This window comes from Mustela lutreola, chromosome 4 (genome assembly GCF_030435805.1).
Source record: "Mustela lutreola isolate mMusLut2 chromosome 4, mMusLut2.pri, whole genome shotgun sequence".
Lineage (NCBI taxonomy): Eukaryota > Metazoa > Chordata > Mammalia > Carnivora > Mustelidae > Mustela > Mustela lutreola.
This window is the reverse complement of record NC_081293.1, coordinates 196,791,287-196,818,504: the sequence shown is the minus strand read 5'-3', so window position 1 is coordinate 196,818,504 and position 27,218 is coordinate 196,791,287. Positions and strand designations below refer to the sequence as shown.

The 27,218-nt window shown below is 59.6% G+C and overlaps 2 protein-coding genes across 2 annotated transcripts; one reads left to right on the top strand and one right to left on the bottom strand.

Moving 5' to 3' along the window:
- Nucleotides 1–986: 986 nt before the first annotated feature.
- On the top strand, nucleotides 987–9,244 carry ATG9B (autophagy related 9B). Its single transcript, XM_059172244.1, has 14 exons — nucleotides 987–1,923; nucleotides 2,042–2,085; nucleotides 2,247–2,311; nucleotides 2,489–2,650; nucleotides 3,199–3,340; nucleotides 4,813–5,567; nucleotides 5,736–5,889; nucleotides 6,124–6,303; nucleotides 6,888–7,124; nucleotides 7,294–7,427; nucleotides 7,606–7,702; nucleotides 7,912–8,032; nucleotides 8,119–8,260; nucleotides 8,445–9,244. The coding sequence occupies exons 1-13, from the start codon at nucleotides 1,383–1,385 to the stop codon at nucleotides 8,244–8,246; spliced, it is 2,760 nt and encodes a 919-aa protein (XP_059028227.1). The 5' UTR covers nucleotides 987–1,382; the 3' UTR covers nucleotides 8,247–8,260; nucleotides 8,445–9,244.
- Nucleotides 9,238–26,925, bottom strand: NOS3 (nitric oxide synthase 3). The gene is given in 27 exon segments (XM_059172241.1): nucleotides 9,238–9,821; nucleotides 9,919–10,113; nucleotides 10,467–10,615; nucleotides 11,406–11,456; nucleotides 11,459–11,526; nucleotides 12,554–12,641; nucleotides 12,729–12,939; nucleotides 13,194–13,366; nucleotides 13,931–14,118; nucleotides 14,238–14,316; nucleotides 14,431–14,563; nucleotides 16,284–16,458; nucleotides 16,565–16,681; nucleotides 17,095–17,162; nucleotides 19,931–20,035; nucleotides 20,266–20,410; nucleotides 20,590–20,663; nucleotides 20,778–20,972; nucleotides 21,645–21,746; nucleotides 22,243–22,417; nucleotides 22,521–22,660; nucleotides 22,858–22,999; nucleotides 23,089–23,180; nucleotides 24,480–24,642; nucleotides 24,854–25,002; nucleotides 25,325–25,427; nucleotides 26,727–26,925. Coding segments are annotated over 27 exon segments (3,609 nt in total). The 5' UTR covers nucleotides 26,894–26,925; the 3' UTR covers nucleotides 9,238–9,659.
- Between the last annotated feature and the right edge of the window lie 293 nt (nucleotides 26,926–27,218).

Below are 27,218 nucleotides of genomic sequence, written 5' to 3'. Positions count from 1 at the left end.
CAAAGCCTACAAAACTCACCCTGGCAGCTGTCTCGGAGAGATGGGAATTTCCTAGTCCCTCTGCAATGTGGGATTCCATCTTGGGCACTAGGATGCCCCCTCCAGAAGGAGGGAATCTCGTTTTCATAGCTCTGCCTCCTGCGGCTCCGGGATAAAATGATGCAAGCCCTGAGCTACTATAACAATCCCCATCCCTGGAAGGCAGCACAGGAGAAAAACAGGCGTGTCTGGACTCCCATTTTGTGGGCAAGTCCATGATTGCCACCACATTCCTCCAGTGAACGCTCCTGACACACTTTGTTTCTCTCTCTATTTCATGGATACTGTCCCCTACAACAGTCCTCAGGCCTGAGCCCCAGAGACCCTGACACCTGGGTGGCTGACTCAGCACCTCAGGAATGGTGTTCAGTAGGACAACTGGTGATTCAGGGCCTCAGGAATGGCGTCGGACATGCCAACAAACTAGCTGCCTCCTCCTCCTCGTGGAAGTGGCAACCAGGAACTCAACTCACCCAGCTCATGCCTGGGTATTAAAATTACCCTTCCAAACCCCGTCCTCCCCCCACCCCCAAGCTGCCCTCTGCTGGTTCAGCCCTGATGCTGCTCAGGGGCCCCCCAAAACTGGATCAGGACTGGGGGTGAGGGTTTTCGGTGTTAAATGGGATGAAGAAAAAAAAAAAAAAAAGACCGCCAAGGAGACTTTTCTGGTGTAAGCTCTCCCAACTGCTTCCCATATCCAGGATCGCTGCCTCTCCGTTCTCCTCTGCCTCCCCCTGCTCAGGTTTCCCCCAGCCTGGCTGCGAGGGCGGGCAGTCTCCCCTGTTGCGTCTGTACCACCGGACACACGGAACACCATCTCTTCCCTTTTTCTTCTTTTTGCTTTTGGTCTTAACGCATTTCTCTGTTGATCTTTGGGGAGTACGTCGGGGGAAGGGAGACAAGATTTTAAGGAATCAAAGATTTAACATCTCGGCCTTATAGTCTTATACTCCTTTGATAGGGGTTCCTTTTTGCTGTGTTATTTTGGCTGCTACTCTCTGGCCTTGCCTTTAAACCCACTCGAGGTCGGGGAGGGGACAATTGGTGGTCAGTTGGGGGACAGTTCTCTGGTCTGCAGTATCTTTAGCCCCTGCCTCTTCGGCTTACATCCCTCCCAGGCACAGAGGCTTGGCCCTGAGCCAGTTGGCCGCAGATTGCCCTGGAAGGGTTGTGAGTGGTCAGACAGGTGACTGAGAGCTGGGACGCCTGAGGCCTGCCCCAACTGAGTCACTGCGCTGTTGTTGTCACTATCCTTGTTGAAGTCCCTGCTCAGTGCCCCAGACCTCTGTGGAAGCAGTGGCAGAGCCTATCCTTCCAAGCTTTCCAGAGAAGCTAGTGGTCTGATGGTGAGGCGAGTGGGCTGGGGGGGGAGCAGAGGGCGGCTGGGGCGGTGGGGAGACCTGGGGCCTGGATCGGTGCCTCTCCTCCCCATGCCGCTGCCTCCTCTTCCTCCTCCTCCATGTCGGGGGCCTGGCGGAGGGAGGATTTCCATCTTCTCTCTGTCCCCTGCCCCTCACACAAGAAGCTCTCCTTCCTCAGCTCCCCCTCTGGCCCTGGGACCCCCCTGCCCAGCGGTGCAGGCCCCAGGGGCCTCTCAGCCTCGCCACAGTGCCCTCCCCACCCCAACAACACAGGCACAGCCCACGATGACCCCCACCTCTGCTCCCCCCTCTTGGGGCTCTCACTCTGCCCCACCCCTGGCCTCAGTGACTCCCCCTCCCTCACGCCGATGCCCCCAGGACCCTCCTGGGCTGCGGATAGGCCCTCTGATCCCTGAGCAGGATTATGAACGGCTGGAAGACTGTGACCCTGAGGGGTCCCAAGATTCACCCATCCACGGGGAAGACCAGCAACCCCTGCTCCATGTGCCCGAAGGGCTCCGAGGTAAGTGTGGGTGTGGGGCTGTGAGGGGAGTGTGTTGGGGAGGGATTGGGGCTCCTGAGGGTGTGAACTGGTCACTCAGGGGACAGCCAAGTCCCAGCAGTCTCTCCTCTGTACCCAGGTTCCTGGCACCACATCCAAAATCTGGACAGCTTCTTCAGCAAGATATCCTTTGTGCTCGGTCTGGCAGCAGTGGCTTGGGGTGGGGGTGAGGGAGGGGCCGTTCTTGGCAGGGAGGCTCTGAGCATGCTGTTTTGGGGGACTGAGGGAGGGGTTCTCAGGAAAGGGCCGTCACGCTTCAGGTTTATTTCTTGACACACTGCCACGTCTACAGCTATCATCAGAGGAATGGTTTTGCCTGCATTCTGCTGGAGGATGTCTTCCAGTTGGGGTGAGATGCTTGTCCCACCCCTAAGCCCTGCCGTCTTGCTTCCTCAGTAGTGCCTGCTTCTGGTCCACCCAGCACAGCCACTCCCCCCAAACCCCAGCAGCCCAGGGGGGCTCCGCAGGGTGGGGAGGACCCCCCAGGGCTGGCCTGGAGGCTGACCACTGTGCTCCTGTCTCCCAGACAATTCGTCTTCATTGTCACCTTCACAACCTTCCTCCTTCGGTGCGTGGATTACCACATCCTCTTTGCCAACCACCTGAACAACCAGACGAGACCTGGGTTGCTCCACAACAAAATAACCTTGGCAGATGCCGTCCTTTCCTCCTCCCAGTGTGCCCAGCGGTGAGTGACAGCTGGTTGGGGAGTGGCTGGGGGAGATGAGCAGGCAAGAACCGCCCCCACTCCGGGTCCTTTTGTCCCTTGGACTGAATCAGCAGTTCTCCAGGTTTTGGGTCTTTAGTACCTTTAAAGGTACACCTTTAATACACTTGAACTTGATCAGGAACACCCAAGAGCTTTTGTTTATGAGAATCGTATCTATCTATATTTACCTAATTAGAGCTTAAAGCTGAGAATAACTTTACAATCTAAGAGTATAGAAGCACACATTCCATCGGCTGATGACATGGGGTCACACACATAACCTCTGGAAAGGCCCATTGTACCCTCCCGAGGGAATGAGCGTGAAAACGGCAGAAAACCTGTGTTCTGGAAAAAGTCTGGACCTTGCAGACACCTGTAAGGGCTCATGGACTCCTAGGGCGTATACTTCGAGAGCCACTGGTATAGCTAGGTCCCCCTCTCTGTGACTTTTCCATCTCTCCCCAAATCTGGTCTCCCTTTCCATTGGGCCCCCACTTTCCCGCTGCCATCTGTCCCACCCCACACAGGATCCGCTCCAGCCCCCTGCTGGTCTTCTTGCTGATCCTGGCTGCAGCCTTCTGGCTGTTACAGCTGCTTCGCTCGGTCTGCAACCTCTTCAGCTTCTGGGACATCCAGGTGTTTTACAGGGAAGCCCTGCACATTCCCCCGGTGAGCTGGGTGGGCGAGGCTGCAGACAAGGTGTGTGTGTGTTGGGGGGTTCTGTTGGGGGCGGGGGATAGGCAGAGACTAGGGGAGGAGCGGGGCCTGGGCAGACAGAAGAACCCAGTGGAAAGCAGGGACGTGCCCAGGCCCTGAGACCACCGCTTAGAAAACATGGTCCTGACCCCAGTGGAATTTTGTTGATTTAGTTAGATTATAGAAGATATTTATAGTCACATGCTTGTGGTTAAAACAGTAGGTATTCAGAGGAAGGGTGGCCATCTGGCTTTACAGGGCAGAAGGAATTTGGGTGAGGCGGGGAAGGCTAGGAAATGGGAAGGCATTCCAAGCCCCAGTGCTGGAAGTGGGGCAGCAGTGAGATGGCCCCATCAGGCGGCCGCTGAGTGTCAGGCCTCCTCGGGGGATCGCACGCCCCCATCTGGCCTCACTCCCTAATTGCAGTGAGCCGCTGTGGTGACTTGGTCCTGCTTGGCCATTTCTTTCCTCCCCATCTTGTCCATGCTCCTTCTTGCTCTGTTCCCGAGTTCTTTTTTTTAAGACCCAGCTCAAAGGCTACCTTCTGTAGCCAGCTTCCCTTTTCCCCTCAGACATGCAGGACCTTCCACACAGCTCTCCTGCACAGCCAACGGGAGGGGTTTCAGAAAGCCCCCCCGGGGAAGATTGCAGGAAGGATGGAGCGGGCCAGGGGAGCCCAGGTCAGGGAAGGCAAGGGTTAGTCCACTGCTCCTCCGGAAGGCTGCTGATCCTTCTCCTCCTCCCCTATTCCTTCCAGGGGAAGGGGAGAGCCTGGGATGGAGTGGAGAGGCTGGCTCGGAGGGACTTGACTAAGCCGGACTGGGGCAGCTGGGTGAAACTGGGCTAACCTGAGGTTTGCAGATGAGACCCAAGTGAGATCTGACAGCGCCCCACCAGACACGGACACAGCCAGTGTCTTAGGCAGGTTATTCTGTTTGCGGGGCGGTATGGGGCTGGGGATGGGGGGGGACCTCAAAGCATGCTGAGACAAGGAGGTGTCCCGTCCTGTGGTGGCCGGCACCCTAGGGAAGGGGAGAGTTTGCCTTCCCCACAGCCAGTCTGTGCTGTAGGTGAAGAACTTCCGAGCAGAGGGGCAGGGTCCAGACTATCTGCTCTCCGGGAGCTGAGATCAGATATCTGAAGAAGTTAAATGATGAGGTGTCTGTCACTTGACTCATGGCCTCAAGGAGAGGCCGGGGCAGGAGGAACACAGTTCAGAAGAGGATGAAAGGAAGTAAGAAATGTCCTGATTGTTAGCGACAAGGTCAGGGGAGGGCAAGAGAGGGCAGAAAGGGAAAGGTGGCAGGTCCGATGCCTTGAAGGACACGGGCAGAGCGAGGTGGGGAGAAGGCAAATGAGGGCGGTTGCTCCCGTCAAGGTTGAGTGTGGCCATCGCGGTGCCGGGGAATCCAGGTGCCTGGCGCTCAACGATGCCCTCTCCCCAGGAGGAGCTCAGCTCGGTGCCCTGGGCCGAGGTGCAGTCCCGCCTGCTGGCGCTGCAGAAGAGCGGAGGGCTGTGCGTGCAGCCGCGCCCGCTGACCGAGCTCGACGTGCACCACCGGATCCTGCGCTACACCAACTACAAGGTGGCGCTGGCCAACAAGGGCCTGCTGCCCGCCCGCTGCGCGCTGCCCTGGGGCGGCAGTGCCGCCTTCCTCAGCCGCGGCCTGGCGCTCAACGTCGACCTGCTGCTCTTCCGCGGGCCCTTCTCGCTCTTCCGCGGGGGCTGGGAGCTGCCCGACGCCTACAAGCGCAGCGAGCAGCGGGGCGCCCTGGCTGCGCGCTGGCGGCGCACGGTGCTGCTGCTGGCCGCCGTGAACCTGGCGCTGAGCCCGCTGGTGCTGGCCTGGCAGGTGCTGCACGCCTTCTACAGCCACGCCGAGCTGCTGCGGCGCGAGCCGGGGGCGCTGGGGGCGCGCCGCTGGTCCCGCCTGGCCCACCTGCAGCTGCGCCACTTCAACGAGCTGCCGCACGAGCTGCGCGCGCGCCTGGCCCGCGCCTACCGGCCCGCCGCCGCCTTCCTGCGCGCCGCCGCGCCCCCCGCGCCGCTGCTGGCGCTGCTGGCCCGCCAGCTCGTCTTCTTCGCCGGCGCGCTCTTCGCCGCGCTGCTCGTGCTCACCGTCTACGACGAGGACGTGCTGGCCGTGGAGCACGTGCTCACCGCCATGACCGCGCTCGGGGTCACGGCCACCGTGGCCAGGTGCTGGGGAGCTTGTCCGGAGAGGAGGGGGGCCTGCCTCTGACCGGGGACGGAGGGGCGACTCTCCCGCGAGTCCCTACGCCTCCCGCCGTCGGCGCCGCGCAGCCCTGCCGCGGGTCGGTACGTCCTGACCGCAGGCCCCTTCTCCACCCCCATCCCGCCCTTCAGGTCTTTCATTCCGGAAGAGCAGGGCCGCAGTCGCTCCCCGCAGTTCCTGCTGCAGGCGGCTCTGGCGCACATGCACTACCTCCCGGAGGAGCCCGGCCCCGCGGGCAAGGCCAGCGCTTACCGGCAGATGGCGCGGCTGTTGCAGTACCGAGCGGTGAGGGTCCGGCCCGAAGAGGGGCTGCGGAGACAGCCGTGCAGCCCGCGGGCGCCGTGGAGAGAGCTGGGGACCAACGGGCTCGACTCGCGGGGCTGGCCATCCCGGCAGCCGGGAGGCGTCTGGCTTAGAGGTTCCCGGTCCTCGGCCAGCGGGCCCCGGGGATCTCTTGGTCCTGATCGCCAGCGTGGGACCCCTTGGCAACCCCTTCTGAGTCTCATCTTGCTTCCCCAGGTCTCCCTCCTGGAGGAGCTCCTGTCCCCTCTCCTCACTCCGCTGTTTCTGCTCTTCTGGTTCTCCCCTCGTGCTCTGGAGATCATTGACTTTTTTCATCATTTCACTGTGGATGTGGCTGGCGTTGGGGACATCTGTTCCTTTGCCCTCATGGATGTGAAGCGCCACGGGCACCCTCAGGTTAGAGCCCGTCCCTGGCTGTGTGGGGTTGTGGGTGGGCAGGGCTGTGCTTGCCTCGCTCAGAGCAGAGCTGGGTTCCATGCCACGCTCATCGTTTGCCACCAGTGACCAGTGAGGAAGCTAGTCACTTCCTCACACCCGAGTGTCTTTATCAGTCAAACAAGGACAGTGACTGTAGCTAAGGCATGGGGCTGTGAGGATTACGGGAGAGGGTGTGTACAGAAGCTGACAGAGCTCTCAGTACATTGTAACTCCAGTACGAGGGAAGCAAGACTGCCGAGAGGGGGAGGTAGGAGCTGGGCGTAGGCTGGGCTGGAAGAAGACAGTCAGGCCAGCCCTGGGGTCCAGTGCACACAGGCTGGGAAGACCCTAAGCCCACGTCCTCCAGTCACGCTGGCTCTGGACCCAGGTCCTGCTTTGCTGCTGTGTTCTTGGGTGATCTTGAGCAAGTCCCCATCCTAGCGTCTGGTCTTTGACCCGGGAAGCGGCCAGTGTTTCCTGTACCGCCTACCCCACAAGGCTTCCACCGAAGCTATAAAAGCAGTGTCCTCAGCATCTGAATGACTGGCTGATTTTGTTCTCAGTGGCTCTCAGCGGGCCAGACAGAGGCCTCCCTGTCTCAGCGCGCAGAAGATGGAAAGACTGAGCTCTCCCTGATGCGCTTCTCCCTGGCCCACCCACAATGGCGCCCCCCAGGGCACAGCTCCAAGTTCCTGGGGCATCTTCGTGGCAGGGTACAACAAGATGCGGCAGCCTGGGGCGCCACCTCCGTTCGCAGCCCCCCCACGCCTGGGGTGCTCAGCGACTCTTCCTCACCTCTGGTGAGTTACAGCCTGGCCGGCGCTTCTGTCCTGACCACTGCCAGGCCCTCCGGTCCATCTCACTTTCTGTGTTAACCCACTCCCTGATCTAGCTTGCTCTCAGGCCTTTCCTAGGCCTCCTCTCTCCACTTCTGTCCTCTCTTCTGATGCCCTCTTCTCTTGCTCCCAGCCCGAGGCCTTTCTGGCCAACCTCTTGGGGCAACCCCTCCTGCCCCCACGGGACCTGAGCCCCACAGCCCCCTGCCCAGCTGCAGCCACAGCCAGCCTCTTGGCCTCCATTTCGCGCCTTGCCCAGGACCCGAGGTTAGAGCAGGGAGGTGGGAGAGGCACAGCAGCAGCGGGGTGGGGGGTGGGGGTGGGGAGAACTTGTCCTCCAGAAGGAGTCTGCAGGGACCCTGGGAAGGGGAGATCAAGCTGGACTCTCATTGAGAGGTGCAGAGGGGAGGGGCATGTCTTTGGTGTACTGTGTCCTCTTTTCCAGCTGTGTGTCCCCAGGAGGCACTGGGGGCCAGAAGCTGGCCCAGCTTCCAGAACTTGCTTCTGCTGAAATGAGTCTTCATGCCATCTACCTGCACCAGGTGAGCTGAGGGGTGCCAGAAAGAGAAATGTGGGGAGAAAGCAGCTGAATGAAATGGAGATGGGTGTGTGTGTTTGGGGGTTAGAGTGTAAGGAAATACTTGGTAGGAGCTGAAAGAGGAGATCTGAAAAGCCTCTTCCCCTAGTCTAGGGGTTGGGTTTCCCACTGTGGGGCATGAGAGAGCCTGTCATTCCTTTTCCTTCCATATAGCTCCATCAGCAGCAGCAGGAACTATGGGGTGAGGCTTCAGCCTCTTCCCTGTCCAGGCCCTGGTCCAGCCCCTCCCAGACACTCTCGCCTGACGAGGAGAAGCCATCCTGGTCAAGTGATGGTGAGGTGGTCAGGGTGTGCAGGGGACAGACCCTGGGGGGACAGTGGGCATCACCACACCAGCCAGCTGATGGCTTTTCTCGCCAGGCTCTAGTCCTGCCTCCAGCCCCAGACAGCAGTGGAGAACCCAGAGGACCCAGAATCTGCTCCCTGGAAGGTTTCAGGAGACCACGGACACCCAGAAGGAGCCTGGTCAGGCCCCTAGCGCTGACTGAGAGGGCTCCTCGGGGTCAGTGTTGTCTAATAGAGTGAGAGGGTAGGGTGGGTGGGAGCTGAGCTGGGGAATGGACAAAAAATTGGGTGGAGCCACACTGGGAGGGATGGGGCAGTGGTGGGAATTCAGGGTGATGGGGATGGTCGTCTTTCCAACCTAAACCGCTGAAATGCTTGCCAAGAGCCTTCTCCTCCCCCAGGTTCCCTGGCTTATCCAGCTGTAGGAGATCAGACAAGATGGAGTGGAAGGACATGACGCCGAGCCTTCTTTAGAGAGACCCCCCGACCCCCGCCCCAGACCAGAGGCCTAAGGAGGCTTTAGTTGGGCAGGAGTTGGGGGAGGTTAGTGATGAGCTCACTCCAGAGAGCAGAGAAAGGGTAGGAGAGGAGATGCCAAAAGATCTAGAAACAAGTATCAGAGATGATCCCCACCTGGAGGGGCTGAGGGGACACCACCCCAGCGAGCTGTTCTTGACCATCTGGCCGGGAAGCAATTGCCAGTTATCCTTAAGGTGGAGGACAGGGCCAAGGTAGAGGCCTAGCTAAATGTAAGGGAAACAGAGAGAGACGGGACTTGATGGCAGTGTGCTCTCCAAGCCAGCCTGGCCTTCAGGGTCCCGCGGGACTTGTGGAGGAGAGCTGTGGGGAATTGTGAGTGGAAAGAGTACGGAGGGCTGATGTTTTTGGAGTTCAGCACTGATGTGATGTCAGAGGAAGTAGGTGTGTCTCCTCTTCCTGCTTGAAACCAGCAGTAAAGGTTGCTCAGGGCTGTGTCGCACATATTTGTGACCTTAGTCTCTGGCATTCCCACTCCTGGCAGCTGAGGGCTGTACCTGCTTCTCAATCAAGAGTAAAGAAGCAACACCGTGCTCTCTCTGACTGGCTGGAAACCGTATTTCTAGAGCGCTGGGTCAGAGTGGAGTATGTAGGCTAGGACCGCCTTCCAAAGAATTACCATGACCTCGATCTGCACAAATTAAAAAAAGACAAAGCTTGTCGTTCTGTAGTTTTAATCGACGGGGCTGGGTTAGGCATCTTAGAAGCTCTCATAACATCTGGTCCTGTCTCTTATGCTGAATCTTCAATAATAAATATTTGAATCATTTAGAGATTAGGTTTCCAGATAAGGTACTCCTGAGAGAGATAAGGGGAATCTAAAACTCACCTAAGGAACACAAAAGGGGTGACAGTTGGCCCTGGGAGGGAGCCTCCGGACCTGGGGCAAGTAAACAGACCTAGAGAGGGACATTTTGCTCATTCCCGGGAATAAGCGACTTAGGGCAGACTCCGGACAAAGATGGGAAGGCACCTCGGGAGGGGAGAGGTGGCTGGTCTGGTAACGCCGCCAGGAGAGCGGCAGAGCCAGGGTGGACTGACGGCTCCTCTTCTGGAACTGGGATGGACAATGAGGGCTCTCAGGGGCTGGGGGTGTCTGGCCCGGGCGGGTCGAACGCCCAGGGCACTGCGCCCCGCAGATGTCGCTCCTGCAAGGAAAAGCTCTGGGTGCGTATGCGGCTTGTCACCTCCTGGGTACGCAGTGTGAGCCCGAAAATGTCCTCGTGATAGCGTTGCTGATCCTGCGGGGGAAGAGGGCCAGAAGCGAGGTGGGATCGAAGTAGGAGCGGGCCCCACCCCGGGCATGACCCCGCCCCGGCATGGCCCCGCCTCCCGCACCCGCAGCACGCCGATGACGTCGCCGGCCTCGTCCAGCTCCATGTCGCCCTCCGTCGCTAGGATGCGCTGCACCGTCTGCAGAACGCTGGTTGCCATGGTGACGTCGCCGCACACAAACATGTGGCCCCGCTCGAGGCACAGCACGCGGTGCACCTCAGCAGCCAGCTCCGTCCGCAGGATGTCCTGCACGTAGGTCTGAGGGGAGCCGGGGTTAGGGGCGCGCTCTGGGGGGCTTCGGCGGGTGGGGGTCCGGCCCGGGTGCGAACAGTTTTTACGCGGGCCAGGCGGCGCCTAAGTGCGGGGCGCGGGGTCGGGTCTGGAGAGGTGGAGCCAAGCCAGGGGCGGGGCTAGGGCGAAGGTGAGGGAGCCCAAGAGGCACGCGGGAGGGGCCGAGTGGGGGCGGGTGCCTGAGTCCGCGGGCGGGGCAGGAGCCGAGGGGCGGGGCGGAGGGTGCGTCCTAGAGGGGGCGGGGCCGGGCTTGCGCACGCCCCGCCCCCCCCTCCCCGGAGCGCCCGTCAGGTTCTTCCCGCTCCCTCGGAGTGTCGCACCTTAGGGCTGTCGGGCTCCCGGGAGAAGGCGGTGAGGACGCGCCCAAAAACTCCGCGCTGCTGGGCATCCTGCACCTCGTCGCGGTAAAGGTGGTCGAGCTGGGAGCATCGGCAGCCGAACACCAAAGTCATGGGGGCGGGCTGCAGGCCTGCGAGCAGCACGGTTGGCTTGGGAGCGTCCTCTCCCCTGGCCGCAGCCCTAGCGACACCTCCCGCTGGCTGGCCTCGCCCAGGCGGACAGCCCGTGCCTTTCGAATAGCAACTACCACTCACGGCCGTCTAGCCTCCAGGAGAGTGCAGGATGCTCTCGGAGACCCTGTCTGACTCTGGTTTCCAGAGAGGAGGCCCACAGAAGAGCAGCGCACAGGAGGTGGTGGCTCTTAGTGGTAGCATTGCACTAGAACGTGGGGCTTCTGACTTGGAATTCCAAGTCCTCGGCACCGGCTAACACAGAAGTTCGGTGACTCCCTCTAGCCCTTTCCCCCACGTCCTCACCTTACACATCATCTGCCTTCCTATCAGTCACAGCCCCCCCCCCTTTTTTTTTTTCGATTTTCCAGTTGCCTTAAGCCCCTGTGTCCAGCCTGAACATCCTGTGGCTTCGTGAGTCTGGGACACACATAGCTGAACTCTGGCACAGTCCCAAGTACACGCTGGGCATTTCTGCCTTCTGAGTCCCAGCCCCACCCTCTGCAGATTTCAGTTCCCCTCATCCCCCTGTCCTTAACCCAGTCCCCACACCTACTTTGTGTCTGGCTCCGGGAAGTCAGACCAACAGGGCACTGCCCTCCCCTTGGTCTAATAAGCTTCTTTTCACCTCTGTGGCCCATTGCTTGCCCTCTTTCCTACCTGGCTTTTGTCATCTAGTCCCTGTCCCTTTCCCCCTAGGTTGTATGACTCCCTCCTGCCTTCCATTAATTCCCGGGGCCCCAGTCTCACCTTTGCTGTCAATGTCATGCAGCCGCTCCTGCCAGAATCCCCGGAAGGGGCAATACCTGTGCCAGGGCCCACTAGGATGCAGGGCAAGGTGGGGTCAGGTGGCAGCCGGAAGGAGGGAGCCCTAGTGGAGGGACACTGTGTCAGGCCCCTGTGCTTTCCCACCTCCCACATTCTTACCAACGTTGTCTGCGGGAGAGAGGAGAACTCAACATTCGTGGCAAATGGTTGTCAAATGCTCACGACACATTCTAGCTCAGAGTGGGCATGGTATGTTTATGCAAAGAACTCTACTGCAGGCAGAAACTCCATGGACATGTGTTTCCGGAGGCTGGGTCCAAGGGAATATGATTTAATTTGAACTGAAGAATGTTCTGATATCTCAGTTGGACATTTACAACATACGAGAAGGGAAGGACAGCTTTTGGTTCATAAGGCATTCAATGAGTGTTTATTTTAAATTCTAGCCTTGATGTTGGTATTTGGTTTGTTCAGTGGATTGGTACAGTTTGGGATATAGCCTCCTGAATGGGTTCGAGTTACTGGACATAACTGGTGTCTGTCCTGGGAATTCTTTTAAGTCCCCACCGCTCCCCCTGCCCGCCCTGAGGCTTTGGGTCCTGGCTGCTGGAGGAGGCAAGGCTTTTGAACCCAGCACCAGGGAAGGGTATCCTGCACTCTTTTACTTTCTTTGAGTCCCCAATGATGCTATGGTAACCTTACTCGTTCTCCCTGGACTAAGTGGGGACCTGACCTTGAATAGGGACACAGTTCCTAAGTGTCACGCCTCCCAGTATCAGATTGACCTGAAGGATGTAGTGAGAGACATAGTTTACCTAAAAGCAGCAGGGCCTGCAGGTTGACTCCCAGCCCTGTCTCTGGGAGCGGAGGCTTTGGGACAGGGCCCTAAGTCCAAATTAGCGGAACACCCAAAGCGTAGTTGAAGTTCCCCGTCCTCGTGTGTGTCAGGTGGGTCCTCCCTGCTCCCCATCATAGCCCTCACTAGAGCTCTCGCCCTCACCCTGTGCTGCCACCTGCGGATTCCTCCATCTGTCCCTGGCCATCCAGGTGGCACTTTGTCCACCCCTGCTGGGACAGACGCTTTCTTTTCCATGCCCCGTCCACCTCCATCCCCTGAAGCCCTCGCTTACCCCCTGATGAAGCAGGGTACAGGATCCCCGGCCTTCAGCTGGCTCAGCCACGTGGAGCAGACTCCATAATGAAGGGGGCCCAGTCCGTCTGGGGGTTGCAGAGGAGAGGGTGCCCATGAGGGGCCTGTCCTGGGCTCACCGTGTGGCCCTGGCCCCTGGCCCTCCATCACCTCACCCTGTGTCCTGTATGCTAGCACAGCTACTGTGAGGTGGATCTCTCCTGGGTGGGCGCTGGGCGCCGAGCTGACTGAGTAGTACCGGGGCTGGAGCAGGGGCAGCTGGGTGAGGAGCAGCGGCGCGGGCAGGGCCACCGATGGAAACTGCTCCAGCACCTCCAGCAGCGTGGGGCAGCGGAACCACTTCCACTCCTCGTACCGCCGCGGGTCCTGGCGGGAGCAGGGTGCAAGGGGTTCAGACCCTCCCGACCCCGCCTGCTGACCTCCCTTCTTGACTTGTCCTGAGCCGAGCCTCCTGGGGTCTCTCCCTTCTCAGCTCAGGGTGACAAACATTTCTCGAGCACCGAGAATTCAGAGATGAATTCTGAGACCCAGCGCTGGGCCTTAAAGCCCGGGGTGTGCTAGCCAGATAGACCCCCTTCCCCACCTCCCGAGCCCCTGCCACCCGCTGGGGCCGCCCGCACCTGGCTGAGGCTCTCAAGCTCCTGCTGTTCGCTGGACTCTTCGGCCAGGGTGCTGAGCAGTCGAAGGAGTTGAGGACTGGGCGGGGAAGTGATGTCCAGGAAGAAGGTGAGAGCCTGGCGCAGTGTGCATGGGGGCAGCCGGGGGTCCCGAACCCAGCCAGGGGGCGGGCCACCTGGGGGGTGTGATGTACAGGGGAGATCTGAGGAAGGGGCCAGCCAGAACTACAGAGTCTGAGTTGGTCGTTGCTTGGGGGTATCCTGGGACTGACCATGCCTTGTATTTGATCGGAGACCTTGCCCTTGAATGGTGGTGGTGGCGGGCCTGTCTGGGAAGCCCCTGTGTGTGTGTGTGTGTGTGTGTGTGTGTGTGTGTGTGTGTTTGGGGCCCCCTGACTGGTTTGGGTTGGTCTGGGTTCTTACTCTAACGCCAGGCATCCACGTGCCAGGAGGTAGACCGGAGGCCAGCTACAGAGCAGGCTAGGCTGTCAGGAGGAGATCTTGGGGGGAGCCCAGAGAGAGGCGGCAGCCTTTTGTGGGGGTGGGCGGGTACTGAAAAAGGAGCCATGCTCTGTGTATCCTCTAGCCACAAGGGCAGCCCCACGGGAGGGAGCACAGCCGGCTCTGAGCACAGGCATTACCACTGTGAGGGGAGGTGGCGGTCCTCTACCAGGTCCTCCACCCTGAGGCCAGGGGGACAGAGCAGGCTGTCACTCATGCCCCTGACTGCTCTGCCTTACCAGGGCTGCCCTTCTCCAGCTGCTCCACAGCCACAGGCTCGCCGGGTGGAGGAGGATCCTCAACGCGGCTCAGCAGTGCCTCCACGAGGCCTGGCCGGTTGGGCGGGCAGATGCCTATGTGATCCCCGGGCTGGTACTGTAGCGCCTCCTGGCCTCCGGTGTCTAGGCGCACCAGGATGGTGGCCCGGCTGCGGGTGAGGGGTTGGGGCATTTAGAAGCGGGCAGGGAGGGCATCTGGGGAGCATGCTGGGACAGAGGGAAGGAGAGGCCAGGACAGGGGTGGTGGCGGGGAAGTGGTCCTCCTCACGTGGACTTGCTGCTTTGCAGGTTTTCCACTGAGAGGACCGTAGCCTGGAACATCTTTCTCCTGTGCACGTGGATCAGGCCTGGCGGGAGACTGGGACTGAGCCAGGAGCCCAGCCAGGCCCCTGACAGTGGGTCCTGGGACCCTGGGTGCCCAGAAGGACCAGCAGGGGTTAGGAGGCTGGCCAGAGCCTTACCTGGCAGCAGCTGGAGGCCCTCGGCCTGGGTGCTCAGCCGGTACCGCTGGCGCTTCCAGCTCCGTTTGGGGCTGAATATGTCCCGGGCAGCGGCCTTGGCATCCTCTCCCACGCAGAAAGTCTCACAGGAGGCCTGAGGGGCCAGGGAGTGAGGGCTGAGGGCCTCCAGCCCCCAGGGAGGGCCGGAGCAGTGGGGGGCTCAGGAGGCTGAGGCAGGAGGTTGAGCTGGGCTGTGGGGTCCCCAGTGGCCCCCTTCTCTTCCTGGGATGGTGGGAGTATGTGTGTGGGGTGCCCAGGAGCGGGAGGCGCCCTTCCGAGGCCCCCTCCTGTGGTTGAGCCTGGCAGTGTCTGTTCGTCATCCTATTTCGTGGCTTGGCCAGTGCACTAGCTATCCCTTTGCACATTTTCACTTGGGTCACACCCACTGGTTCCTTAATCCGGTGTTACTCTCAGGGAGCTCGGTGCTTGGCCCACGGTAGCGCTCGGAGCTGTGTTCAAATTCTGACTCCTCTACTCACCTTCCACGTGCCTCACTGGCCCCTCTTTCCGCCTCGCTAGGTCCCGGGGAGGATGAAATGAGATGCTTTATGTAAAAGCCCCCGGAGTGGGACACCAGGTTTGGATGACTGTGGGAGGGGTCTCAGGCTGCTCTGTCCTTCTTGCTTTGCTCACTAGGGCTGGAGGGCTGCGGGGCAGGACCCCCGGGAGGGTGCAGATCCTATCCGTCTCCGTTCAGGTAGGAGTCCTGCAGATGGCTGGCTGCTTGGGCCTGGCTTGAAACCCAGGGCTCACCCGTGATTGGTTGCTCCTTCTCCCAACACGGATCACCAGTCCTGCTAATCTTTCTTTTGTGTGTGTAAGGTCTTATATCTCTTCCTTCCTTCCTCGGCCCCCTCCCTTCCTTCCTACCCTCCGGTTCGTTCAGCGTCTTCCTGCTTCTCGTTGGACGTTTCTCTCATTGGCCCTGCATCTCTAAAGCCATATCCCTAAAACTGCACCTTTTTCTTCTTTCCTCGCTTCCAGTCGCTTCCTTTTATCTTGTTTTCCTGCTTACTCTCCTTCTCCCAGTCTGAGCCTATGTATTTCTTCAGCTTCACTTGCTCCTCCCTAGCAAACCCTGCACCTGCTGCAGCTTCCTCCCCCACCCCCAGCTGGCCTCCTTGTTCCCCCTGGGCCCCATCAAGCCAGACCTGCTCAGTTCAAGCCTGGGAACCCTGGATGGGCCAGCAGTGCCCTGAGGGGGCATCGGGACAGGGAAAAGGGGTCTGTTCACCTCTAGACATAATCCCCAAACCAGGCCGAGCCACCTCTGGGGGAAGCCCAGCTCTGGGACCCACCCCTCCTTGCACTCCCCTGAGCTAGGACACCAACTGTCCAGGCACCATCGCAAACCTGTCTGGCCTCTGACTTCCTGTAGGTTCTCTGCTGGCCGCAGCTGCAACCCTCACCTCTGTCCAGCCTTCTCTTGGGCCTTCCCCTCTCCCTCCAACCTGCCTGCCTTACATGCTGTCCCCCTAGACTCCCACTCAGGGACCCCGTCTGTGCCTGGATGAAGCCCTGCCTGGATGAAGCCCTAGATGAAGCCCTCCTCCGCTTGGGCCAGGGCGCCTCCCATGTTGTGAGGGCCGCTTCATCCCTGCTGCAGACAGAGCCAGAAGCACTGGCTGCACAGGGGCAGAATGAGGACAGATTTTGGAAGGAACAGGATGGGAGCAGAGGACCAGAGTCAGGGCAGCCGCAAGGCGTCCAGCCTCACTATTACATGTCTCGGGCAGGGCTGGGGGTGGGAGTGAGCCAGAATCAGGGTGGGAGGGAAGCCTGGGTCCCACGTTTGAACAGGTCCAGGGGCTCACCTGGAAGGCAGCCTGGGCCCAGCCACGGAAGGCCTCCTCCTGGCCGCACAGCTCATCTCCCTGGCCCAGCTGCAGTAGCCGCTCCCCGCCCAGCTCTTCCAGCCGTGTGTCCACCGCACGAGCAAAGGCGCAGAAGTGGGGGTATGCCCGGGAGCCCAGCCCGAACACACAGAACCTGGGGTTCAGGGAGCCGTCACCGGAGCCCACGCCTGTCCCCGCCCCATGTGTGCCCAGGCAGCTTCCCCTCCTTCCCGTGCCTCCCCACCCTGCAGCTCCCACACCTGAGGGTCCCCAGGGCCCCTGCGCTGTCTGTGTTACTGGACTCCTTTCTCTTCCGCCTCCAAGAGGACACCAGCGGGTCTGAGCAAGAGACGCTGTTGAAGCGGATTTTGTAACTCCTAGCAAGAGAAGACAAAGACGGGGCTGTCACAGAGAACCGGGAGCCTGGCACAGGTCCAGACACAGTGCAGGGGGTCTCTGGGGTCTCTATATCTGGGATAGGAAAGACCCTGCCCTTGAACTTGGCTTTGTTGCCCGGGGACCTCTGTGCCTTCAGGCCCCACATTGCCTCCCCTCCCCTCTCTGAAGGGGACTGCAGGACTGATGAGCCCTCAGGGTCCTGGGGACTGTGAGTGGCGAGGTCTCAAGGAAGGAGGGCATCCTGAGGGGTAACGGGGGTCCTGGCCTCCTCACATCTGTCCTCCAGCTTGTCGGAGGCACGGAGAGAGAACACTGCAGCCTTCCTTTCCTTAGTGTCTCCAGATGCCCCCCCCCCCCCCCCCGCTCCCCGCAGGCTCCCAGCGATGCTCACTTGTGCTGTTCTGGCCGAGGGGAGCTGTTGTAGGGGCCCGACATCTCCATCAGGGCCGCCGCAAAACTCTGGGGAGGGGAAGTGTTGGTATCACGGTTAGTATTTTTTTTTAAATTTCAAACCACACAGAACTTTAAAACGGCAGTCGGCTGATCCTTATTGCTTGTAAATTCTGATTTTATTTTGTTTTGGAAAATTTAAAACCGGTATTGGCTTTTTGAAAACATGATAGCACCCTAAAGGAATAAAAGAGAAAAATCGACCCTTACCGTACCTCCAGTCCTAATCCCCAAGGCATGTGCCCTGTGGACAGGTGTTTAACTTCCCAGATATGTCTGGTTATACTTCCATATCGATCTGCATTTATAGTTTTTCCAAAAAGTAGAAATGGGGCCACACCATACTTACCTGCTCTTTCCTCAGTAACCAATCATGGACCTCCTTCCAGGTCAACACACCAAGACTGACCTGCTTTTGAATGGCTGCCAGGTGTCCCCACATTTGCAGGGAGCACGTGTGGGAGACTTCCGTCTGACTCAGGATATCTGGGCGGTGTGTGATCACTGCTCAAACCCTTGTATATACACGTGCCCGCCTCCTCTTTTGTGTGTTTCGGGAGGGTAGTCCTCGCAAGGGGTGTTTCTGATTCAGAATTAAAGGCAGGATGAGGCGAGTGGTCAGACTGCCCACAGCAAGAGGAGTGCTCTTTGCTCCCTCCTGCCAACACTACATGTGGCCAGTCCTTAATGTTTCAGCCAGCTTGACAGGTGGAAGACAGCCCTCTGTTTCCCTGCACTGCCTCCGTTGCTAGTCCGTGGCACCAGCCTCTTCCAGGGGGCTGAGCCATGTCCTGTGCTGCCGCGAAGATAGCTAAGAGCTACGCGGAACAGCTTTGCACAGCAAAACCCCACATGGGGCAAGCCCGGCACACCCCAGTGACGGCTGCAGGTGCATTTGGGTGGTGGGGCTTTAAGGTCACCATGATTAGTGTGTACTACCTTTATTTTATTTTTTCTTAATTTATTTTTTTTGAACCTTTTGTTGAAGTGTAATACGTTCAGAAAAACACACATATCATAAATGTACAGCTTTCTAGATTTTTCACAAATGGAACCTGCCTGTGTCATCAGCATCCTCTCAGGAAATGTTGCTAGAATCCTAGAATTCAGCTTCAGACCCCTCCCAGTTCCCCGTCCCACCCTGGGGATCACCCTCTCCCAATTAAAACACCATGGATTCCTTTTGCCCATTTCTGAACTTAATACAGAGCGAACCCCACAGTCCAATTCTGTTGTGCTTGGCTTCTTTCCCTCTCCCTTCTGTTTTCAGATTCATCTCTGTCCTGTGGTTGTGATCCATTCACCCTCACTGCTGCACAGAATTTGAATAGACCACAATGTGTTTGTCGGGTCTGCTGTGGACAGTCATTGGAATTGTTTCCAGTCTGGGGCTGTTATGAACCACGCTGCTGTAAACATTCTTGTTAGTGACTTTGGTGAATATACCCCATTTTCTGTGGGCCGCATTCCTAGGTTTGCTCCATTAAAAAAAAAAAATGAGGTGAAATTTACAGACACTGAAATGCACAGAACTTAGAGGTGCAGTTCAATCCCTGTGGCTGTCTGGCAGTTTTTTGTTTTTTTGTTTTTGTCTTTTTTGAAGTTAAAGATACATCTACCCGATGACCGAGCAATTCCACTCCTAGGTATTTATTCAAGAGAAATGAAAACATAAGCCCACAAAAGCCTTGCCTAAGAATGTTCATAACAGCTTTATTCATAATAGCCCAACCCTGGAAACGGCCCAAGCGTCCGTCAGCAGGAGAACGGAGAAACACACGGCGTGTTCACACAGTGAACACGGCTTGCCACTCGGCAGTAAAAAGGAGCAAGGCACCGAATTGCTCACCGTGAGATGAGTCTCAGGCGCGGGTCGAGTCTCTCTGTGTGCTCCCCTTTCTGTGACATCCCAGAGCGGGAGAAACTGACCTGGCTGGCGGAAGGCATGGACTGGGAAGGGGCTGGCTGGGGGCACTGACAAGGGGACGTCCAAAGGCACTGATAAGGAGTCTGGGGAGTGGACGTGTTCTCTGTCTTCCTAGGGTGGTGGGTCACGGGAGTGTAAATACCACTTTTATACTAACAAAGTAACAGATTCTAATTATTCTTTAAAAGGCAGATGAGAACGAGAGCTGAAAGGGGCCAAACCGTGGTGGAGGGGGGAGGCTTGCCTCAGGCCTCTGCTTTGGGCTGCTGGAGACCAGTACCTAGTGCTCCAGGGACGTTTATCACCCGGAAGCTGCAACAGCCAAGGGCACGAACAGTGATTGTCACCGCGGTGGCCCGGGGCAGAGAAGCTGGGAAGATAATGGCTGATACTAGTGTTCGTGGTGGCACTCTAGTTTGTTTCTTTAAAGATTTGTGCAGAAAGTGAAGTTGCCTAATCTGCTGACGTCTGAGCAGTGCTCTGTTCTTTCGTTGAGGAAAGAGGAAAAGGGAAAGCTGAAATTGAGTAGTAACTGGGGTATCGCTGTTTTTCTAACTCGTCAGTGCTTGAGAGCAGTCTGACCTCGCTGGCCAGCCAAGTGCCTTCCACATATTAAATACTTGCATGAATAATGGAAATGACCCGGGGACACACTGAAGCAGGTGTGTATGGGGGTGGGGCTGGAGTCGGGCTCGTGCAGGCTCTCGGGTCCCAGTGGAATGTCTATACTCACACTCTGGGGGACTCTCAAGGCATCTCCACTCTCCATGGTGGAAGTGGGGTTCCTGCCCAGCCACCCCATTTTGAATCTCCCCTCATTTCCAGTGGCCTCTTTCCTGCTAGGCCTTACCTCTCCATTCTCTGGGGGGTCACCATTCCCAAACGTACTGGTCACCACCAACACCAGCGTCTCATGCTCAAGGGACACCACATCATACTCATCCATGCACAAGACCTGTGGATGAGGGGAAGACCGATGTCCCAGGGACTTGGCATCTGCTGTCCTGGCAGGGCACAGTTCAGACCCTCACCCAGGCCTGGACTCAATGCCTGAATCCATCTGGATCCTGGGCTTCCCCCTGGGCTCTGACTTGTGACCCTCTTCTGTCCTCCAGGGCATATCTGAAGATATGGATGGGCCCCTTCCCCCTTCCCTGATCCCCACTCCTCTGGGCTTAGCCCTACCCGGGGGTCGAAAGCCTTCCGGAAGAGTCTCCCCAGCTGCTGTGCATAGCTCTGGGCCCGGCCGGTCTCGGAGCCATACAGGATGGTCGCCTTCACTCGCTTTGCCATCACGGTGCCCATGAGCGAGGCTGAGATCTTCACTGCACTGCGGGCGAGGGCAGGGTCAGGGTGGTCCCAGGCACACTGAGCCAGGGCTGCCTCAAGTGCATGGCCAAGCAAGGTCTTGGGGCCCTGAGTAGTGGCTGTGTGTGGGGTGGGGGCCTTCCCACTGCTACAGCTGGTCCCCTGGGTGTGGGGGAGGGGTGGCGCTCCTAGGGCACCTACTTGGCCACTTCCTTAAAGGTCTTCTTCCTGGTGATGCCGGTACCCTTGGATCCACTCCCCTTCCATGGGTCTGGCTGCAGGGGAGCGACGGGGGGAGTGGAGGAAGAGATAAGTAAAACATTTGGAGGCCCCTGGGGGCTACTTCATTAGAGCTGGTCACAGTGGGCGAGAACCAGCGGGGTGGGCACCTGATAGCGGAAGGCAGGGGACAGGACGTAGTTGACCATCTCCTGATGGAAGACAGGGGTGAGGCTGCCAGAGATGGGGGGCACAATCCAGGCCCAATCGGCAGGGCAGCCCCCCCTAGCCTTCTGCTCGTTCTCCAGGTGCTTCATGAAGGAGGCGGTGGCAGCGTGGTGGTCCACAATGGTCACTTTGGCCAGCTGGGATTGGGGAGGCAGGGGCTTAGACGGCACCCTGGGTCCCCCCACATCTGACACAGACTGTGTCCCCCCACCATGCCGTCATCCCTGGCTGCAGCCCACGTGACATGCCTAAAACTCAGCGGCTGCTCTGGTATCCCATGACTGTCTGTCCGGCCCCTGGGTCCCCCCACATCTGACACAGGCTGTGTCCCCCCACCATGCCGTCATCCCTGGCTGCAGCCCACGTGACATGCCTAAAACTCAGCGGCTGCTCTGGTATCCCATGACTGTCTGTCCGGCCCCTGGACCAGAACATCCTAAACTCTGGCCTGGTTCTCAGCCGGTGTGAGTTTGTTCAAATGACAATGCTCAACGGGCCTTCAGTCCTGCCGCTGGGGTTTCCAGAATCCAGGGGTCCCACACATCACAATACCCACCCTGCCCCAGGGCCTGCATTACAAGCATGCCCCACACAACAGGGCTCCGAGCACACACTACCCCCATACTTTGGCACCTGGAAGTCTAGGCACCGTGTCCCTGGAAGTGTGGGCCCGGGGGTGCCCCCTGGACCATGGTACTCCTTCCAGCTACCTCCAGCTCCTGCCTCCCCACCCCCAACCCCGGTCTCTAAGTGCCTCCCTCTCTCCCTGCAGCAGCCCCTCCCGTCCTGGCCAGTCTGGGCCTGTATACCTGGTAACTGTGCAGCACGGCCAAGTTGATTTCCACCGCTGCCTTGTCTTTCCACAGGGATGAGGTTGTCCTGGTGTCCAAGTCCATGCAGACTGCCACATCCTGGAGGCGGGGGCACTTGGCATTGGTAGGGACAGGGTTGGGGGGAGTGGGCGGAGTGTCTGGAACTCATGAGTAGAAGGAGTGCGGGTGGGTAGGGGGCCATCGAGAGAGGCCTGACTGCTTAGTTTGGAGCCAGCTCAGGCTCTTGCCTGCCAGGCACCCCTGAGCAGAGACGGACTCTGGGCCCGTTACTTCTCGGCCCTGGATCTTAACTTCTTGTCTCTAAAATGACATTGTTTTGTAAGATCTGCCTTGAGAATCTGAGGAAAGCTCTAGAGTTATAGATCCCAGAAAAATAACAGTCTGTTTGTACCAATGCATGTACACCCCTTTGCCCCCGATTTGCGGTTCTGGAGTGCTCCAAAATTCTAGTGTGGGAGGCAGCCTGGACCCCGCTCAGGTTCTCCCAGTGGCTGACAGTGTGGGGACCTATTTGGGAGTCAAAGGCTCCAGCCCAGAGCGGGACGCCTCCCCTTCCCGGCCTGCGCGTCCTCACCTCCAGGATGTTATATCGGTGAGGGTCACACAGGTTCCGCGCGCCGATCTCCGTGCTCATGTACCAGCCGCTGAAAGGGGCTGCGGGGAACTCCAGGCCCCCGATCTCCAGCAGCATGTTACTCACCGCCGGGAGGGCGTACCAGCGCAGGCCCAGGGCCCCAAACCACTCCAGCCTGAGGGGTTTCGGGGGGGGATCAGGCTGCCTGCGGGGCCTGGCCGGCCTGGCCACACCCAGGCCGCCCGTCCTCCATCTGACCCAGTCTCCCTCATGCTCACGTGGGGTGCTCCAGGGGCACCTCGAGGACCAGCTCGGGGGGCAGAGCAAAGAGCTCTGGGGGCTCATCCGGGGCCTGGAGCAGGAGTGGCAGCACGTCAAAGCGGCCGTTTCCTGGGGTCCAGCCATGCTGGATGCAGAGCTGCAGGGAGCAGGGCCAGAGGTGGGTCTGAGAGCCCCACCTCCTGCCCTCCTCCGGGACCCCCTTCATTGGCATCTCCCTCCTTCATCTCTGGGTACCCCCTCCCTGCTCCACTGGCTGCTCTCTGGCTGGAGCCCTGCGCCTCTGCCAGAGCCCTCATTGGCCGGCCTCCCCCTGCTCCGCGTCTCTGTGCCCACCTCGGTGATCTCCACGTTGGCTGGGTCCCCCCGCACTGAGCCATCCTGCTGCCTGTAGCCCGCATAGCGTACCAGCTGGCTGTTCCAGATTCGGAAGTCTCCCCGGCCTGGGGCGCGCTGGGGGAACACTGTGATGGCTGAGCTGACACACGGGAATGACAGCTGTCAGAGCCCTACCTTCACGGCCGCCAAGGGAGGGGTGGCATCTGGTCCAGTGTAGGGCGCACTCACCGGAGGTTGCCCCGGTTGGTGGCATACTTGATGTGGTTGCAGATGTAGGTGAACATCTCCTGGGCTGAGCTGCAGTCCCGGGCATCAAACACCTGAGCCAGCCGGGCGGGGGAGACGGGGAGGGGAGAAGGAAGGGGCTCCTGAGTCTCAGCTCTAGGAGTAGGTAAGGAGGCAGGGGAGGGAGGAGCTAACTAGTCTGCAGCCTCCAAAGGCTGCCGGCGCCACTTGTCATGGTTCTTTCTCCTCCGGGAAGCCTGCCTCCCTGACCATCTGCACCTATCATGACCCACTCTTTCCTGCCCTGCACCCCACACACCCAATGTAGCCTGGTCTGCTCCTTCTCTCCTGGCTGGGACCTCTCCCCACTCCTGCAGAAGCTGCCTCAGTACCCGATACGGAAGAGAGACCTAGTCTCTGCCAAACTGATGGTTGGGGAAGGGCACCAAGTGACAGGGAGGCCATCTGGGGGTGTGGGTGGTGAGTCCCCCATTAACCACGAGCTCAAGCAGAGGAGGTGACCCCAGCCAGTCAGCAGACTCTCCTCGAGCATGCTGCTATTGGCACAGTGCTCGGCCGCGTGAGGGGGCTGTCCGGGGACTCTGCCCATCCTGATGTTCTGATGTTGGGAGAAGCCCCCTTGACTGGCTGAGTGGGGCTGACAGCAGGAAGCCGGGAGTCCCTTACCTACTTGTGTTAGTGACAGAAGCAAGGGGTTGGCAGTGGCTGGCCTGGTGCCAAGGGAGGGATGTAGCCGTGAGTGGGATCCAGTATGGAAGCTCTGATGGGTTCAAGGTTGAGCTAGAGCTTTGAACAACTTCAAGGGGATGCAAGGGTCAGACAGGGTCGTTCTCTTATGGGAGACTCCTTTGGGATTTCCCGAGCATGTGGCTTTATTCCAAATTCTTTGATGGCCAGTTACTGCTAAGGAGGCCAAGGGCATGGAGTGAGTTCCCCTGTGGTCAGCTTGCTTCTCCTGGTTCTTAGGCCGGTGCAGTGGTGGGAATGCGACGGAGGGCAGGAGGCCAAGGTGCTGGAGGACTGGGCTGGACAAGTGAGACCCACAGGGAAGAAGCCGCGAGGGGCCCTTCCAGAAGAATGTTTCTGTTGCTCAGACAATACCCACCCCCGGATTACTGCCCAGCCTTCCTCACTGCCTCAGTGTGTTTGGCTGTTTCTCTCCACAGCCAGCCACAGCATGGCTATGGGGCTTAACAACCAGGCATTAGCAGGTGGACTGAGGGCGCCTGAGAGGTACTGGTCTCTAGTAGAATGGGCGTGGATCTCCCCACTGCTTGGGACTCCCCAGGGAAGCCTCAGGAGTTGCCCTTATTGCTCCTTTCCTTTTTTCTCTTCCCCAGTCCCTATCCTAGGTGCTTGCTGGCCAGCCCCACCTGCAGCTTCCCCCACTGGATCCGGCCCACGCAGCGGGGTGCGTTGCGCCAGGCCTGCTTGGCCCCGAACACCAGCTCACTCTCCCGGAGCTGGTAGGTGCCCGTGGCTGCCACCTCGGCTTCCACCTCCTGAAGCCTCTGCTCATGGGCCTGGGAGCCGCTCCTGTTGCCAAGAGGGGAGCAGAAGAAGGTCACATGGAGGGGAGAGCTTCACCAAGCTCTGTGTGGCTGCTGGTGGGGAGCTGGTGGGTGCTGGTGTCGGGGTGGGGGAAGGCAGTGGGTCCTGGGGAAGGTGAACTTCCTCTCGAGAGCTAGGCACAGGGCCCCAGGTCAGTGGACAAGGGTGTTCTGAGGGCGTCCAGGCGTGGCCTCACCTCTTGATGGAGCTGTAGTACTGGTTGATAAAGTCCCTGGCCTGACTCAGCAGCTGCTCCGTGGGTTGGGGGTCCCGAGATGGCCGACTCTGCAGTTTCCGCGGGAACACCAGCGAGCCCAGGCAGCGTCGGGGGGTGCAGGGCCCATCCTGGGTTAGGGTGGAGGGCAGAGGCAGAGAGAGCAGGGAGCACCGAGCGAGGTCGGGTGCAGGTCAGGGTGCAGAGGCAGGGTGGGGGCTCAGAGGGGAGGTGGGTCTGGGCAGGTGCGGGTTTGGGGCTGGGACTGGAGATTGGGGTGAGGTAGGGCTGGGCTGCGGCAGGACTTGGGACAAGGGCTGGAGGCTAGGAGTCATCAGGGTCCCCTGTGTGTCCCTTAGTTCTTCTGGCTCTTCCCAGGGTCTCTTTGAATTCAGGCGGGGGACTGGCCTTAGCCGACCCTGAAATGGCATTTGGGGGGGCTCCCAGGCTTACCTGCTGTGACTGGGCACTCAGGGTATCGTAGGTGATGCTCCCCACCTCCCAGTTCTTCACTCGAGGGAACTTGGGCCCGTCCGGGGGCCGGGTGAGTGGGGGGCTGCTGGGACCAGGGGAGGGGTCACGGGAGAGGAGTGTGTTTCCTTCTGGATGCGCCCCCAGAGGCTCCTCTGGCCACATCAGTCACCCTAGGGACTTATTGCTTGCCTGCCTCCTGCCTCCCGCTTCCTTACGCGTCCTCCGTCAGCCCTCACCGCCACGTTGGGGGTAAACAATATTGGTGCCCTCATTTACAGACGAGGGGCCCGAGGTCAGAAAAGGTAGGAAGCTTGCCAGAGGCCCCCTGGGCAGAACTGGTCCTTCAAAACCCGGGCCTGCCTGTCCCTTGTGTCGCCAGAGCCTGAGCTGCCCAGGGCAGCAGCGGTGAGCTCCTGAGCTCCGGACCTAAGGAGGGGCCCTCATCCCTGTTCGGGGCCCACCTCTCCTCTGCTGGACACAGGGTGTCCCAGCCCCGGAGTTGTGACGAGCCCTGCCATGAGGGGGACGGAGCCCGTGGCCGCACTGAGGGAAGCCCCCGCAGGGATTCCTCAGCCCAGATTTCCCTCCCGACGCGTACTGCTCCGGACGAAGCGGTAAGCGTCGTGTGAAGGGAAGCCTCAGGACCTTATCACTTCCTCCCAGAGGCTGAGGCCTGCTGTGGGGAGGAAGGGAGGGCCTCGGGCCTCGGGGGCGCCTGTGCAAAGCCTTCCCCGCGGAGCTGCCTCCGGCCCCCCCGCCTCCCCGCCCGGCTGGGCACCCCACCTGGCCTCTGGCTGCCCTTTCTCTCTTTTGAGGGCTGAGGATGCCAGGTAAGTTTGGGGCTTGATGGGCACCAGGAGGTGGGGCCTGCCTGTCTTTTTGGCCTCCCACCCAAGGGCCCGAGTCTCGGGGTCGGCGCTCTCCCCGTCTGGGGCGGGTCTTCTCACCCTCCTGTGACTATCCTCCCCAGCCCCTTTTCTTCTGTTAGATAATCGTCAGTATTTGTTGAAGGCTCGCCGTGAGCTAGCAGCTTACAGCAGTCCCATGGAGTATCACTGCCATGTCCTTACTGTATATACACGAAGGCTCAGAGAGGTTAAGCGACTTGTTGAAAGTCAAACAGCTCTTGGCCACAGAGCGGCATTCAGCCCCGTTCAACCGACTCCCTTTACCTCCTGCTTTCACTTGCTGCCTGCTGGCCCTGATCCTGGTCTCTTACTGAGCCTCCTTGCTTGTCCTGTTCTGTCGGTACTGGTAGCCCTCTTGAGTGGGTGACCCAGCCCTCTTGGCTGGGCCACCGGCTCCAGCCCTTCCCAGCCCGGGGCTCCAGGGCCGGACACCCTCCCTCCTGCCCTCTGCTTCTAACCACCAGGTCCTTTACCTGCGGTCTGGTGCGGGTGGGGGCGCGGGCGTGGGCGCGGGTGCCCTGCTGGGCTCAGAGGAGGTGGGGGAGGCCGGACCCTGCTTGCCGCACAGCCCCAGGCCCAGGCCCAGCCCCAGGCCACAGGGGGGCCCGGGCTCCTGGCCCACACTCTTCAAGTTGCCCATGCTCAGCCTTGCCTCAGCTCTGGCCCTCCCAGCAGAGCCCAGGCCTTTTCCTTAGGAAGGGGAGGGGGCAGTGGGAGGGGGTTCTCCGCTGCTGGCCCTTGCCCCGCCCCTGCCCCACACACAATGGGACAGGAACAAGGCAGGCTGGGAGGCTCTAAAGCCTCGGCTCTCTGCCCACCCAGAGGGTGGGGGGCCGGACGCCTGGGTTCCGCTCAGAGGACTAGGACTGATAAGTGGGAAGCCAGGTGTTCTTGGAGCCTTAGGGCTGGGGTGCAGGAGCAGGGGTGTATTTGAGGGGGTGCGGGTGAGGATAGGGGGTAGGGGT